Source organism: Hemicordylus capensis, chromosome 3 (assembly GCF_027244095.1).
Source record: "Hemicordylus capensis ecotype Gifberg chromosome 3, rHemCap1.1.pri, whole genome shotgun sequence".
In the NCBI taxonomy this organism is placed as follows: Eukaryota; Metazoa; Chordata; class Lepidosauria; order Squamata; family Cordylidae; genus Hemicordylus; species Hemicordylus capensis.
In genome coordinates, this window is record NC_069659.1 from 34,548,294 (window position 1) to 34,563,564 (window position 15,271).

The 15,271-nt window shown below is 44.9% G+C and overlaps 1 protein-coding gene across 6 annotated transcripts in view; it reads right to left on the bottom strand.

The window, feature by feature from the left end:
- Window positions 1–981: 981 nt before the first annotated feature.
- The window catches only part of LATS2 (large tumor suppressor kinase 2), a 74,028-nt gene continuing 59,738 nt past the window's right edge, over window positions 982–15,271 (bottom strand). For 5 of the 6 annotated variants that reach the window (XM_053311474.1, XM_053311476.1, XM_053311475.1 and 2 more), the window contains exons 3-8: window positions 13,625–13,757; window positions 11,469–13,000; window positions 9,608–10,190; window positions 6,780–6,962; window positions 5,627–5,733; window positions 982–4,993 (exon numbers count right to left, since the gene is read on the bottom strand). In XM_053311474.1, the coding sequence (XP_053167449.1) occupies window positions 4,499–4,993; window positions 5,627–5,733; window positions 6,780–6,962; window positions 9,608–10,190; window positions 11,469–13,000; window positions 13,625–13,757 (3,033 nt within the window). In that variant the 3' untranslated portion in view covers window positions 982–4,498. Of the gene's footprint in view, window positions 4,994–5,626; window positions 5,734–6,779; window positions 6,963–9,607; window positions 10,191–11,468; window positions 13,001–13,624; window positions 13,758–14,341; window positions 14,949–15,271 lie in introns of those variants that run through there. The other variant, XM_053311479.1, reaches the window with a different exon arrangement.

Genomic DNA, 15,271 nt, shown 5'->3' on the forward strand with positions numbered 1-15,271 from the left:
ATTTTGCTAATCTTGTTGCAACTCCTTTAACTTCCCTCAATATTCCCTCAGATCTTTTACTGCAGAAGAGACACTTTCAGAAGTCTCTTTGATCAGGCAACTCAAATGCCAAGTTTGTATATTAGCAGCTTATTGGTCAACTATGGCATGAATAATCTCCAAGGCCTACAAACACTGGTTTTGTCAGGCCACAAAAGACTAACAAAGGGGTGTTTAGGTGGGCACACATTTTTATGAGGTAATAATATGTACTAGCTGGCCCTGCGCAGAACGTGACCTAGTTCTCCGTCTACCACCCCTCCCCGGACAATGTCACCCCGCCTTAAGCCGCCCCCTGCCATCTGGGGTGGCAGCGGAGGTGGTGAAACCTTCCCCACTCTCCCTCGCTCCCCCCCACTCCCTCTCTCCCCCGCCATCCCTCAGCCTCCCCTTCCTAGGAAGAGCGGCATCGTGGCAGCCTAGGTTGGCTCCTACTGCCGGCCAGCCTCCGTTGCATCGCCCTGCCGAGTCTCCTCATGAGGAGGATGGCCAATTTGGGTGGGAGAGTGCACCATGGGCCAGCCTCTGTTGCCCTGCTGAGTCTCCTCATGAGGAGAATGGCTGAGCCGGGGCTTCCCTTCTGGCCTGCATGGATGGTGCTCGGTGCACTCTTCTGCCCTGGCCGTCCTCCTCGTGAGAAGAGTTGGCAAGGTGACGGAGGCCGCTGCTCAATGTCTCTTCTTCTTTCTTGCCACAGTGCTGCTACCTCCTTGGCCCTCCCTCCCTCCCTCCCTCCCCCTCAGCAGCTACTCCTCCGTCTGCCGCTCAGCCCTACTCTGTGCCTTCTCTTGCCTCTGGACAACTCTCGCAAGATGTGCCATGTACCACGGGATGTACAATATACGTCCTAAGGCTTTTAAATATATAGACAGGCTTATTTGCATGGCTGTGTAGTTTCAGTTCATCTTTTAGCATTTCACAAGCCACAAAAGCCCAGAGACATTTGGATTTGGATTTTTTTTTAATAATAAATTGTGCCAGCAGAAGCTTTCGAAAGGCAAATGATAAATAAATAACAGTTAAACTGCATTCCTGAGGAAGAACCTACCACATGAAAGAATGTCAGATAGATGTAAATATCAAAAACATGGCATTATTATATAAAAAAGTAGTAATACTGAATCTTTCATAGACTGCCACAACACAAGCACCGCATACCTCAGAACACTCCTTTCATACAAATGTAAACAAATACACAATCATTTTGTTTAGTTTAGCCTGATGGACTTACAGGTGTTGTTGCTTTAGATATCTAGACAATGGGTAGGATATGATAGGCTAAAATGTTAAGGAATAATATGTGGAATAACATGGGGGGGAAATGAAGCTTCAGATTTAAAAAACTTAAAATAAAGCAAAAACATCATGGAATATTGCCCTCAAATGTTATTGCAATCAATCATTTAAAAATAGGACTGTTAAACTAATCTGAATTAAGGATTTGAAAAAAAAAATCTATTTAGGTATATATAGTATATAAATGAAGATATGTATGGCTTAATTATCTTTAGTATTCCATTATCACTTTGAATAATCCTCACGTTAACATAGCTAATAAAAATGCATATTTTAAACAATTTTTAAAATATTTTAAGTATGCTTGCATTTTGATACAGATGAAGGATTAGTATGGCCCATCATAAAAATATGAAAATAATATAACAGACCCGGTATAATCAGGGCCAGCATTTTAAAGACATGGGTACTTCACTTTGACAACTAATATGCTATAACCCCAAGCATATTACTTTTTTGTATATGTGGTTAGGATAGGATTGCCTGTCTGAGTAGGACAGAATTATTCATAATTCCTAGCAGCCTCTGAACAGTGGCAGCCATTGTTGATACAACAAGTTGTTGACAAACAAGTTCCATCATTGTGTGGTCATGTTATCAGAAGGTACACATCCCAGGAAAATATCTGTTAGGTTTTTGTAACCACTGGTAATAGTGCCCATTCGCAGATTTTTTACTTTTACAATGAATGCAGTTTCTAAGCCTCCAAGTCAACCACAGAGAAGCAGCTAGAAATCCCAAGATACGTTGCTGTATCTTCTTTATGGTCTTGAGCATTCTCTATATGAATACCCATGATAGCTACATATGGTGCTTTGCCCCTGTAGCTATAACTCAGTGTTAAAATACATGCTTTGTATGTACAGGCTCCCAAGTTCAAACCTTGCACCTAAAAGGAGCCAGGCAGGGCCGGAGCCACCGTTGTGTAAACGGGTTCAAAGAACCCAGGCTGCCAATGGAAAGGGCACTGAAGCTCTCAGTGGGGCATGGCTTGGGTTCCGGAAGAGCCATGAGTGAACTCCCCACACCAGGCTTCGGAGAGCCCCGAGCGAGCTCTCCCCTGTCCTTTTCAGGAAGTGTTTGCTGCCTGACAGCCTTTATTTCCCTTTCTCTCCCTCTAACAAGGAGAGAAAGGGAAATAGATGTTGACAGGCAGCAAGCGCTGTCTGAAATGACAGGGGGAGAGCTCGCTCAGGCTCTCCCAAGCCTGGGCCATGCCCTCTTTGTATGTGATGTCACACCCAAAGGGGGCGTGGCCTCGAGCTCTGGAGAGCCCGAGTAAGTCTCCCTTGTCATTTCAGGCAGTGCTTGCTGCCTGTCAATATCAATTTCCTTTTCTCTCCCCTGCTGGAGGGAGAGAAAGGGAAATAAAGGCTTTCAAGCAGCAAACTCTGCCTGAAGAGGACAGGGGAGAGCTCGCTTGGGGATCTCTGAAGCCAGGGTGTGGGGAGTCTTGGGGCTCTTCCGGAGCCTGAGCCTGAGCCACACCCAGTGCACGTGACATCACGTGCATGGGACATTGCTAGAGGGGCCACTGGGCGGGGCGGGCCCAAGCCATCATTTGGCTGGCTCCGCGCCTGGAGCCAGGGCTGGAGAAAGGTCTCTGCTTGAGAGAGACTGCCATTACAGTAGATCAGGGATTCCCAAACTTGGGTCCCTAAATGTTGTTGGACTACAACCCCCATTATCCCCAGCCACAATGGACAAAAGCTATGGTGGCTGGAGAGCTATAATCCACAACATCTGGGGGACCCAAGTTTGAGAACCCCTGGAGTGTACTGCCCAGATGGTCCTAATGGCCTGACTCAGCATAAGGCAGCTTCATATGATCAATACATTCCAGAAAGAAGAAGATACTATTAATGAATTAACATGACTGCTCTGAAGAGTCCTATCAATGTTGAGGATAAAAAAATAAGGCTCCTGAATCAAATGTAAGGCACAGGGAATTAAATTATACTTTATATATTCTTCCCATACAGACACTAAATGCTGATATTCATGAATACTATGTGGCAAATTTCAAACAACTGAACACTGCATATTATGTGCTAGGTGAGTGGGCCATCTTACATAATCGATAGATTTTGGCCATAAATTGATTTTAAAAGCACTGGTTTGCTCTTTATCTTTCTTCAGGAGGGAGGCTACTTTATGAAGCAAGGTGATCAACTCAACCAACTTCTTCCTCCCCTATACACACTGCCAGTCCCAAACTTGAACTAGAGCTTTGTAACTGGTTTTACGGAATACAAAAGTGACATACAGATACAGCTGTAATAGAAAAACCATCCATGCAATTCTTTGTCAGCACACAAGTTCTGAAGGTCTAAAGCTGTAGATCCTCAGGGTGTTTTTTTTAAAAGGATACACAGGACCTGCCTGTGAATGGCAAGAAAATGTCATTTCAAACAGGAAAACAAAACTAATCATAGCCCATGCAACATTCTCCACACATCTGTCACTGAATTCACACCCAGATTACCACTTGCTCACACTCTGATTACACTAAATTCCAAAATTAAAAGGGGATAAAAGGGAAATAAAGCAGCTTCAAAAATTGTCAAGATTTTGAAATGTGGAAAAACACACAAAGATCTTGGTGTGAATAAACATGGCACAGGTAGACAACGGATTTCTTTTTCCTCTTATTAAACATTATTGCACAGAGACCTTTAATCACACGTTCTTCAGTTTTATGCATTTTCCTAAAAATGTGACATAAGTGCGATGGAGAACATTAAAAAAATGTAGAAAAGAAGAACAGCAGCATGATTTGTCACACTTAACCCCTATAATTTAGTAGGGGGAAAAACCCTGCTATAAACAAAAATAAGTGCTCTTTGCTCACTCAGAATGCTGTGGAAATCTGTAAATGCTTAGGGTACACAACACTAATCCAGAGGAAAAATGGGCTAAGCAGGGTAAAATACCCTCCCTTGAAAATTAGGATGAAAATCTAGATTTCAAGTGCACTCATCAATGTAGCTATTTACAATTCTGAATGGCCTAAAACAGAACCAGCTTTCATTTAAGACCTTGTCTGCAAGTCCATGATTCTCCAGACTCATATTAGCCTCAACTGGAACTTACTCCAACTAAGGACCATAAAAGGAAGACCCTAAATTTGTGAATGAAAGTTTTTGAGAATTTTGTACACAATTTACACATATACAGGTTGACAGGCTCCAGTTTGATCCAGCCCATCTTTGCTTTCGACATCTGAATTCTCAGACTGGCTTACTTCCGGCCTAGAAGGCTTTGGATATCTGAATGGGTATCCATTGTCGTCAAAGAACCTTCGGAAGGTGAACTCATAGAAGGCATGTTCTGTGTGTTTGCCACCTGATGAGGTCTGCGGGTCCCATGCCCTGGTGCTATCCTCACTAGCATCATCCCAAGGACCATCTTCATCTACTGGATCAAAATTTGAGGTGTCCATTGGATGGCTGATTTTGGGGACATAAGGAGCTCGCTGCCTGCGGATGTCAGTGGAGAAGTCTATGGAGTCAAAGAAAGGGTGGACCTTAATATCGTCTGCTCCATTTCTTCCAAGTCTCTCTTCAGCAGCGCAACACAGTTTTGTGATAAGGTCACTTGCTTCAGGGCTTAGCTTGATCTGGGAGGGAATGTGAAGTGTGTTCTCCCAGTTTATCACCTGAACAACATAAAATATCCAATTAGCACTGAATAATATTCCTCTTGAAATGCAAGACTTCCTGACATAAAACAAGTTTGAACTATGCTTGCAAAGCAAATGCCTGCAAAGCACAACTGAACAGTTGGTCCCACTGACAACTCCATTTCTGCTGATATACTCCCTGCCCATCACGGAAGGTCTATGAAAACAGTTGAGATAACAACAAAAAGGCAGACATCACTCCACAAGCGGGAAAGCCATGAAGTGACTTAACTGCATTATGGTCCTCTCTTGCCCCATTTCTTCTACCATCCCTACAACCCCAACCATGGTCTTTAAGCACTGCACGCTGCTCTGTCCCAGAGTGAAGTAACCAGTGAAACTGTTCTATTGTCACTATTGTTGGGAACCCAAAAATCACTGCGAGGCACCCCAAATTAAACACGGGGAAATTTAGAAGCCGCAACCAAGACAAAACGTGCAAGATTTTCAATGCCGTCTCCATAAAACTGGGACACTCTTCAGGACCAAGTGCTTGCAACCCCATCCTATGCATTATAAAGTGCAACCATCCTAATATCCAAGTTTGGGATGTATGCTGCATTTTTTTAAACTGCACAGTGTTTTACAACTGTCGGAGTGAATGTTTACCTTCAGCTGGGTTTCTGTGGGAGAGGGAGCGAGAAAGGGAGGCTGCCCCACCAGCATCTCAAAGAGAATCACACCAACACTCCACCAGTCACAAAGCTGAGTATATCCTGAAAGGCAAGCAGGAAGTAGGCTCAGTGGCATGAAGCGCCTTTTATCGACTTCAGCTGATATACCAACTAAGGCCCTATCTGGACAGTGACAGCCTGGCTTCAGTCATCCATGCACTGGTAACCTCCCCCTGGTTTACTGCAATGTGTTGTACATGGGGCTACTTTTGAAGACAGTCTAGAAATTTCAGCTGGTGCAGAACAGGGCAGCGAGGCTGCCCTTAGTAATATTCCTCCAGTGTGGAGTGTGGAGTAGGGCCTGTGCATTACATGTAATGGCTTGGATCCTAACTTTCCTTCTGAGTTACATTCATGGAACAGGGCGTTCTGGCTTCCTGCTTCTCATTGCAGCCCCCTCTACCCTGTTCTCTGAAAATTTTGCTCCTAAGGGTTGGGGGGGGGGGGCCCTCTGGAACTGGATGACAAGTGGCAGTGGACGCTGAAGCAGGAATGGGGACATTGGCAAAAGTCAGCTTCCCACTCACGCAAGAGCACCTTAGGATCCTAGCCAATGTGTGATGCAGAGAAAAAAGTTCTTCCCATAAATTTCCATGCATTTTTATTTGCTATCGTAGTCTTATTCAGGCATTATGCTGTACACACATTTGTGTGTGAATGACTGCACTTGCTACAGGCACCTTCAAAAGCAGGGCACAGACAGGAAGTGTACTATTGTATGTGCATACAGCTAAATGTAGGATATGTGTGTATGCTGGCTGGCATAACGAGGGAAATTACTCAAAGTAGTCCCACTGCTCCTCAGTCTATACAGATTGTACATGCACTAAACATAATGTGTGAAGCAGGGTAACAAATAGGAGGTGAATAGAGGTAGACACAGGTTTCCTACAACTTCTCTATCTTAGCTGTCTGTCAGCCCAATATCTAGCACTAAGGGCAAAGAGTATATTGACACCATGTCTGGACAGCATGCTTATGCTTCCACATGATAAAGCAAAACATCCCAACCTTTCACGAGGCCCTTAACATTGACATACAGAAGTTAAAATAGCAGCTTTTGTCTGATAGAGATAAGAATCATCTACCTTTTCGAAGCAGAACTTCTGGTGCAATGTAATTGGGAGTGCCAACTAATGAGTGGGCTAAACATCGCTGATGTTGCTTTTTAGCTCTTTGCTCCAGTGTCTTCAGCCTGTCTCCACACCTACAGTTGGACACATCATCCCAAAGATCGCTTGGCTCCATGCTGTCCTGCCTGATGTGGCTCCCTTCCAAAGGTGGGTGGGGGAGAGAAAAAGGAAACAAACATGATTACATGGGAAGATTTGAAAGAGCTCTCCCATGAAACCAAATCAGCACCACTATGTTTTGCTTTGAAACACAACATTCCAAGATGCAGACTTTTGAGTTTTGTAATTTAGTTTTGTTGCGACTTGTGGTTATATTTTAAATCCTGTGCAACAAGTTAATTTAATAAATGCAATGGCTGACCTCCAGACTAATGGAGTGCTTGTGTTGCTAATGCTACACTGGTTCTAGGGAGGGGAAATTTTTGGTCTCTGCTTGTCTTCAAAGCCCACTGTGCCTGCCAAAGATATGTCCCTGAGGGCATGCCCTCAACTCCTGCCTGTAGGCTTCCAGTGGCATCTGGTGAGCCACTGTGCAAAACAGGATGCTGGACTAGATGGGCATTCTTGGGCCTGACCCAGCAGGGCTGTTCTTATGTTCTTATGAGGGCTGCAGGAGCTCAGCAGGCACAGGGGCTTCAGAGTGAATGGGAAACGAATAAAAATGGCACTTCCCTCCAGCACCAGCACAACAATAGCAGCATGAGCACTGCGTTAGTCTGGAGGTCAGCCAATGTTTAGAGAGCAATAGAGAAGCTTAGTACTCAAAAGGCTCTTACGAGAAGGCCACAAATTCAGCTCTGGGGCATGCATGCTAGTATATCATGCAGAATTTGTGATGACCGCATGCTTACTTGCACATTTGCAAGGATAACTGTTCGTAAGTGTGAATTCAGCAATCTTCACATTGAATTCAGCAATCTTCTCTTATCTGGTCGTCTGCTGACATACCTCAGCTTTCTCACCTTTATCTAGAACTCTCCCACCAAAATAATTCCTGTCTCTCGGTGCCCCTCCTTAAATTCCTAGACTTTCTGTCCACTCCCAGATGCAGCACAAATTTCTCTTCCTTACCTTTAAAACCCCCAATGGCCTTCCCCATTCCTTATCCCTGCTCTCATCTCATTACACTTCTGCCTGCAATCTTTGTTCCCCAAGTTCCACCACTCTCCGCTGCTTTCACCCTTACTGCCCCTTATGCCTGGAATTGTCTCCTCAGCCATAGGTATGATACTGTCTCTCTCACTTTCTCCAAATCCTTCCTCAAACCCACCTTTTCCATTAAGCCTTTGACACAACCCCTTAATCACCACCCCCATAGAACATAAGAACAGCCTCGCTGGATCAGGCCCAAGGCCTATCTAACCCAGCATCCTGTTTCATTCAGTGGCCCACTAGAAGCTTCTGGGAGGCCCATAGACAAAAGCTGAGGACATGTCCTCTCTCCTGCTATTGCACCCTGCAACTGGTATTTAGAGGTATCTTGGCCCTTAAGTTGGAGGTGGTTTATAGCCCTCAGACTGGAAGCCATTGATAGACTTATCCTCCATGACTTTATCTAAGCCCTTCTTAAAGCCATCCATGCTGGTGGCTGTCACCACATCCTGTGGCAGATAATTCCATGGATTAATTATGCATTGTATGAAAAAGTACTTCCTTTTGTCGGCCCTAAATTTCTTGGCAATCAGTTTCATGGAATGACCCCTGGTTCTAGTGTTGTGAGAAAGAGAAAAAAAAGAGAGAGAGAAATATCTCTCTCCACACCATGCATAAATTTATAGACCTCTATCATGTCTCCCCTCAGTTGGCTTTTTAAAAAAAACCTAAAAAGCCCCAGGTGTTGTAGCCTTGCCTCATAAGGAAGGTGCTCTAGGAAAAAAACCTCTTGAAACAAAACCTCAGTACTTGTCATTGAAACAATAGGCTCCTTCAGAAGTTACTCTGAAGGCTCACTGTACCATGAGTGGTGGGCTAAGGAGGTGGAAGACCCGTCCCTGCCCTGTCACTCATTCCAGTGCCCCGTTGCCCAAGGGGATTGATGCGGCTTGTCTGAAGAGGGAAAAGCCCTCTCCATGATGGCAGGTGGACCTGTGATTGACGAGAATGACAACCCTTGCCTAATATCTATAGGCGAGTACAGATGTCACGCAGAACCATGGTTGAAGTCGAGCTTCATGTGACATTCCTCAGCCTCAGGAGTGCATGCTGCCCTCTCCTATCCCTACATGAGCTTCTACTTCGTATCTAGGTTAGCATAAGCAGGGGCGTAGCTAGGGGAGAGAGGACCCGTGTTCATCCCTCTCTCTGGCAGCCCCCCAGAGTGAGGGAGGCAATGAAGAAAATAGGGAGGGAGGGATCTGGAGGGCCCTCAGAAGCTGGGGGCCCATGTTCTTTGAACCCTTTCACTCAATTATAGCTACGCCCCTGAGCATAAGCAGAGACTGGGCATGACATCTGAACTGACCGATCTCAGCTTATTCTAACCTACTTGTTTCAGAGAACCTGAGATCTGAACCCAAGGACTGAAGTGAAGTGAAGCAAGTAGCCTAGAAGCCGAGATTGGTTTGTTTGGACGCCACAACCAATCTCAGTTTATTGTAACCTAGATAGGAAGCAGATACTTGCGCAGGGAATGCGGGGAGGAGCATGCACTCCCAAGGCTGAAGGGGCATCGCACAGAGCTCGGATCTGAGTGAGGTTCCACATAATGTCTGAACCATCCCAAATTTGTATTGATATAAACACTATGCAATAATCCCCTTGCCCGAAGTCCATAAGTGCAGTACCTTTTTGATAGTATTTTGAGTTGTGTGTCCATCTGAATCCAGTGCAGAGGCCAAAGTCAGTCAATTTGATGTGTCCATCGAGATCAATCAGAATGTTATCAGGCTTAATATCTCTGTGGATAAACCCCATTTTGTGCACACTCTCTATGGCCAATGTGAGTTCAGCAATGTAAAACCGAGCTAGCTTTTCTGGGAAGACTTCCATCCGGATCAGCAAACTCATCATGTCTCCACCAGGGATATAGTCCATCACGAAGTATAGGTTCTCTTTGTCTTGAAAGGAGTAGTACAGCTTAACCACCCACTCGTTGTCTGCCTCTGCAAGGATATCCCTCTCTGCCTTGACATGAGCCACCTGGTTACGATTCAGCACGTCTTTCTTCCTCAAGGTTTTCATAGCGTACAGAGCATGAGTGTCCACCTTGCAGGCCAGGCATACTTCCCCAAAAGCACCAATGCCCAGAGTCTTGATTTTCACGAACATCGATTTGTCCATTTTGGCTCTTTTCAGCCTGTTGTAGTTGGACTCCTTTTGGTAGAGGATTTTTCTCATTTGCTCTTGCTCTGCTTCACAAAGGCCAGCCTTGATAGCAAAGGGGTAGGATAGGGTGGTTAGGGGGAGACAAAAGAGAAACCCAAATAGTCAGGATAAATTATAAATTGTCTGACGATGTCATGAGAAACATGTTAGTAAGAGAGAATCAAACTAAAAACCCAAGATATTTTTTGTTCTGTCTCAGCTTCTAAATATTTAAAAATATACAACCTGCGACTGTCTGTATGCTGAACATGCGCACAACCACGGTGCAATGGCTGGCATGTGCACAACTAGAGCCATCTTAATTCTGTGCTTCTACAGTCGCATCACAGAAACATAAAATCTGGTCATCACGAGAAGTTCAGTCCTCTCTACCCCACCATATTCTATAGCCCACAGGCAGGGAAACTGAGTTGAAAAAGTGCTCAAACAATCCCTGATAAAGTCTCAGAAACCAAATTGGATCCGAGGAAGACATCAGTGTAGTTTTGTAGAGCTGGTGTACTACAGTGGCTAAGAGACTGAGCTACGAATCAAGACTCCCCCTTTTGAATCTCACTTCTGCCATGAACTTGGCTAGGTGGCCTTAGGCAAGCCACTCCCTCTCAGCTTCAGCTCCGCCCCCCGCAATATAGGGATAATATACTTATTTTACAGAGCTGTTTTAAGGATGAAAACAAGAAGTTAATGTGAAGCGTTTTGACCATCTGACAGTGTTATATAAATGCTAAGTATTGTTATTACTTTCTGCTCCTCCCTCCATGATTAGGAGAAGGGGGAGAAAAGAACACAAATTATACCCAGTAATGTGTCAAAAGCTTTAGAAAGCTGGAAATGTCAACTCTTTGGGCAGGTTCACACAATCAATCTCATGTTAGTTTGATAAAAATCTGATATTCTTGAGGCATGCACCCTTACATGGAGTGTTTTGTCTGAACATATCCATTACTAGGAATCTCAGATTGGAACCACACCAAACCAACATGAAGTCCAGACAGGTAATCTTAGATCCGAAGTTAGTTTGATTATCCCGGCTTCATATTGGTTTGGTGCAGCGCCAATCTGAGATTCCTAGTAATGGCTGGGCTAACACAAGATTCTCCACGGGACTCAAACTAACATGAGATTGATTGTGTGATCCCCACCTATGTTCTTGGATGAAAGCATAATGCTACATCTCAGAATATGAAATATCTGTAATATCTGTAATACACATTATGTTAAATATGGAAGACTGTCCTGTGAAGTTACTCTCATTCCAGTTCGTCATCTATTACAGCATTTATGAAAGTAAAAGCACACAAACACACACAAAATAATTACTTTGGCCATTTCTTGCTCCAACTGCAGACGGCGATTAATTTTTTGCTGGTAGGTCTTTATGACATTCTCTACATGCTGCTCCATGTAGAACTTAAAGGCAAATGGTGAATAACTCTTAATCCGGGATTCTCTTTTCTCTTCATCTTTGCCATTCTTCCGCACTGGCACAGGGGATGTCTGGATCTGTTTTTTGTCCTTCCCCATTTTTTCCACTTTGGCCATTTTGATTTTCTCGTTCTTTTCCCCATTTTCTTCAGCTTTGTTAGCTGCTGAGTTTTGGACTCCCCGAAGGGTCTGCTCTATTCCTGTACGTAAACAGTTGATATTAAACTGCTCAGAGCTACCAGGCAGCAGCAAATGCTTAGGGTATGGTGGGGGTGGACACCGGAGCTCCTGATTGCTATAATCAATCTCTAATTGATAGGCATTAGTTACTCCGACAGGTAGGGGGTGCTGTTCGATCATTCCTAAACTATCCACAGCTGAAGACTGTGCAGGTAACCAGCCTGGGTGAGCAGGGCCCACAGCAGTCTGAGGTTCAGGCCTCATTACTCTTGTGCTCTTCACTGGTTGGAGAATATGAGCAGATGTGACCGCTGTGATGGTATTCGGAGGAGTAATGGAAGCATCAGCTTTGCTTGAAGGTGTCTGCCTCATGGATACAGGTATCTGTTGCTGATGGTTATTAAATGAATTGGTTCTGCTTGGCACACAGGCTTCTGGTCTGAAGGGCCCAAGTTGCCGGGGAGAAGCTTCCAATGTTGGGTTTTGTAATGAATCGCGTCGAGAGGAGGACGACGATGAGGAGGAAGACGTTGCTTGCCATTGCTGAACTTGAGGGTTACTCATATCATACAGGTCCATGTTCAGGCTGTTTCTAGATGGCGTCAACAGACCCTGTGGCGGGCTGTCTGAAAATTCATTTGTAAATGCCGGGCCTCTGGTGATCACATGCATTGGGTGAGAAGATGGGATTGGTTGCTTGTGATGAGGGTGTGGCATATATAGGCCTGTTGGCGCCTGCTGGAACCCGTGGCCAGAATTATTCTGAACAACCGTTCCTTTGTTTGGGAGGCTCGGATACCCTCCCTCCTGCTGCAACTTGTTTTGAAAAGACTGACTTCGCTGAATGCTATATCCGAGAGCCTCTCCCTGCACCATCATAGGCTGCCTGCTGTAATGTGGGCTGTTAGGGCCATGGGTTCCCTGAAGCTGCAAAGCCTGGTTGCTGTGACTAGCCACTGGGTAATCTATGTTTGCAGGGTATGTTTTCTGTGGGTGACTTCCAGGCGTGTTGTGGGAGCCTACACTAGGTGGTCTCTGCACTGGACCATTCAGGGTTGCAGACTGGGAAGCAGAGAGCAAGTAGTCCATATATGGCCTGGGAACCTCACTGAGCATGTTGGCTGCTTCGGCCCCAAAGCCTGTCCCTTCATAGGCTGGATTGCTGATCTGGTGATAGGACGGAAAAGATTCGCTGGATCCTTCAAAACTTGGCCTACGGCTTACGTTATTTGGCATAATACCCTTTCCTAAGAGGAAAAAGAAAAAATGACAGAGAGGAACATGTTAGGAAACCATTCTCATTAATAAAAACTATTGAGCTTTTTCTATGTACATACATACAAGCCTAAGTTACCAAACTAGGTGGTCAAATTGCTATTCTTGGCAGGCTCAAGGGTGGTTCTTGAACAAGTTTGTCCTTCCATACTGCATCAGACATGGGGAAGAGGATATAGGGGTAGACGCAATAAAAGTGATAAAACTGTGTGCTTCTTTATGTAGATATCCACCCTTCCACCTCCAAGCTGTGGGGGTGGGGGGTTTATCTTGGCTAGATAAGTCCTCTTCTTTTTATTTTTGCATTGTCAACAGTGCATAATTCTCACATTGATTCTTTGCAAACTTCTTTTCAAATCTTTTAACAACCAGTGCAATAAAGTTGCAGCAAGATTTCCATTCTATTGCATCAGACCATACAACAGCAAATGACCCAGGAATGGAATTTCAAGTACTGATTGCCACACAGAACCTTTGGATCAAGATATTTTCCTTCTTAAGAAACCACACTTAACAGATGATATTCACCTGAGATCAGCTCCAGCTTAAACAAAGCAGAAACAGAGAAATTAAATGGGAAGAATGCCCATGTTTACCTGAAGAAGTCTGTTTAATTACACGGACTATTTGTTCATTTCGGGGGTCCAAGTATCCCATCTTGCTAATGTATTCCAAAGCTGCTTCGATGCTTCTACTGCCAGTCTGTTTGAGGGCTCTTATAGCCATCTCCTAGATTAAAAAAGAAACAGAAAAACAAGGGCTTGGTGAATGGTCTGGGATCATCTGAAGGTAAGTCCTTTCAAAGCTGAAGTAGATGTAGGCCTGATCAGTGCCTGGACGAGACACTGCTGGGCAGGGGGGAGGGCCTCTCTGGACGCTCCCTGGGTCCTGCCACATCCCAAGTGTTGCCTTCACTTTCCGGCTGGGCGCGCCAGCTCATGCATGTGTCCTAGGAACCACTGCAAGGTTCGCTCGCTATGCCAGCAGAAGAGTCAGCTGGACTGAGGATTTCAGGTGCCATCCTGCCGTGGCCACCACTGGGGGCTGCTCAATCTAGGGAACAAATCCCCTGTGAACAGGCACGTGCTTCCTTTCTCTCTTGTGAGAGCACGCATCCCTCTGGGATGCTGAGCCTGCCTCTTGTGAGGAATGCTGGGATTGTGATGGAGGAAGGCCCAGTTGATGATGAGGGGCCAGCAGACTCCGAGGACAAGGGCTTGCTTCCATGGAGCTGCCCAATGACCTCTTGAGCAGTGTGGGGCTGCTAAGGCTTAAGCTGGATTAGGCAACCAGAAGTGAAGCAACCTCCTTACCCAAGTTACAGATTCTTTGAGGCCTGTAAGATTGTGGCCTCCCTTTCTGACTTGACAAGCTGCTGAGAGGGAGAATTGATATGGCCCATATAAATTAGTTTTTCAGAGGAATTATTTATTTGTACACTGCTTTTCAGCAGTAAAAGTTCTCAAAGTGTTTTTTCCCCCATACAGCCTGATATGTGCATCTCTAGGTGGTGTACCAAGTTAAAACACAACAAATATAAAACATAATAAACATAGTTAAAATTTCTCAAGACAAAAACAATCTCATAAGATGCAAACAAATTCAACAGTTTAAAATTAATTTCAGTTAAAAGCCTGAGAAAACAGGTGCGTCTTGAGGTCTCCCTAACGGCAAACAGAGAAGAAGATGTTCTTATTTCAACAGGGAGCATATTCCAGAGCCGGGCTGGGGCAGCCACAGAGAAGGCCCAGTCCCAAATCGCCACCAAACAAGCCAGTGACAACCATAACCGGACCTCTCCAGGCAACAGGGTTCATGACAAGGAAGGCGCTCTCTTAAGTATTACAGCTATTTATGCACAACAACAAAAATTTTCAAAGGGAAGAGCAAAATATCTATAGATTCTTCTCTCCTCTACCATTTTCCCACCAGTAACAACTACATTCCAACTGACCTTAACCATCACAGGCTCCTCCTCCCCATCTGCATATGGAATTCCCACTGCCCAATCACCACAGTGCTCCTGCTCTGTTATCTCTGATTGGTAAAGCACTGTGTGGGTGGGGCTTGCCATGGACCATTTGCTATGGACCACACAAGCCTTTTATATAGAGAGATAAAAGGACAGTAGGCAGGGGTCTGCGAAGAGAGGGACTGTGAAGGAGGAAAGAACCCCTTCAGGAGAAGGAGGCTGCCATTGTATGAATTAGATGAGGAAACAAGATCTGTTAACTCAGGCAGAG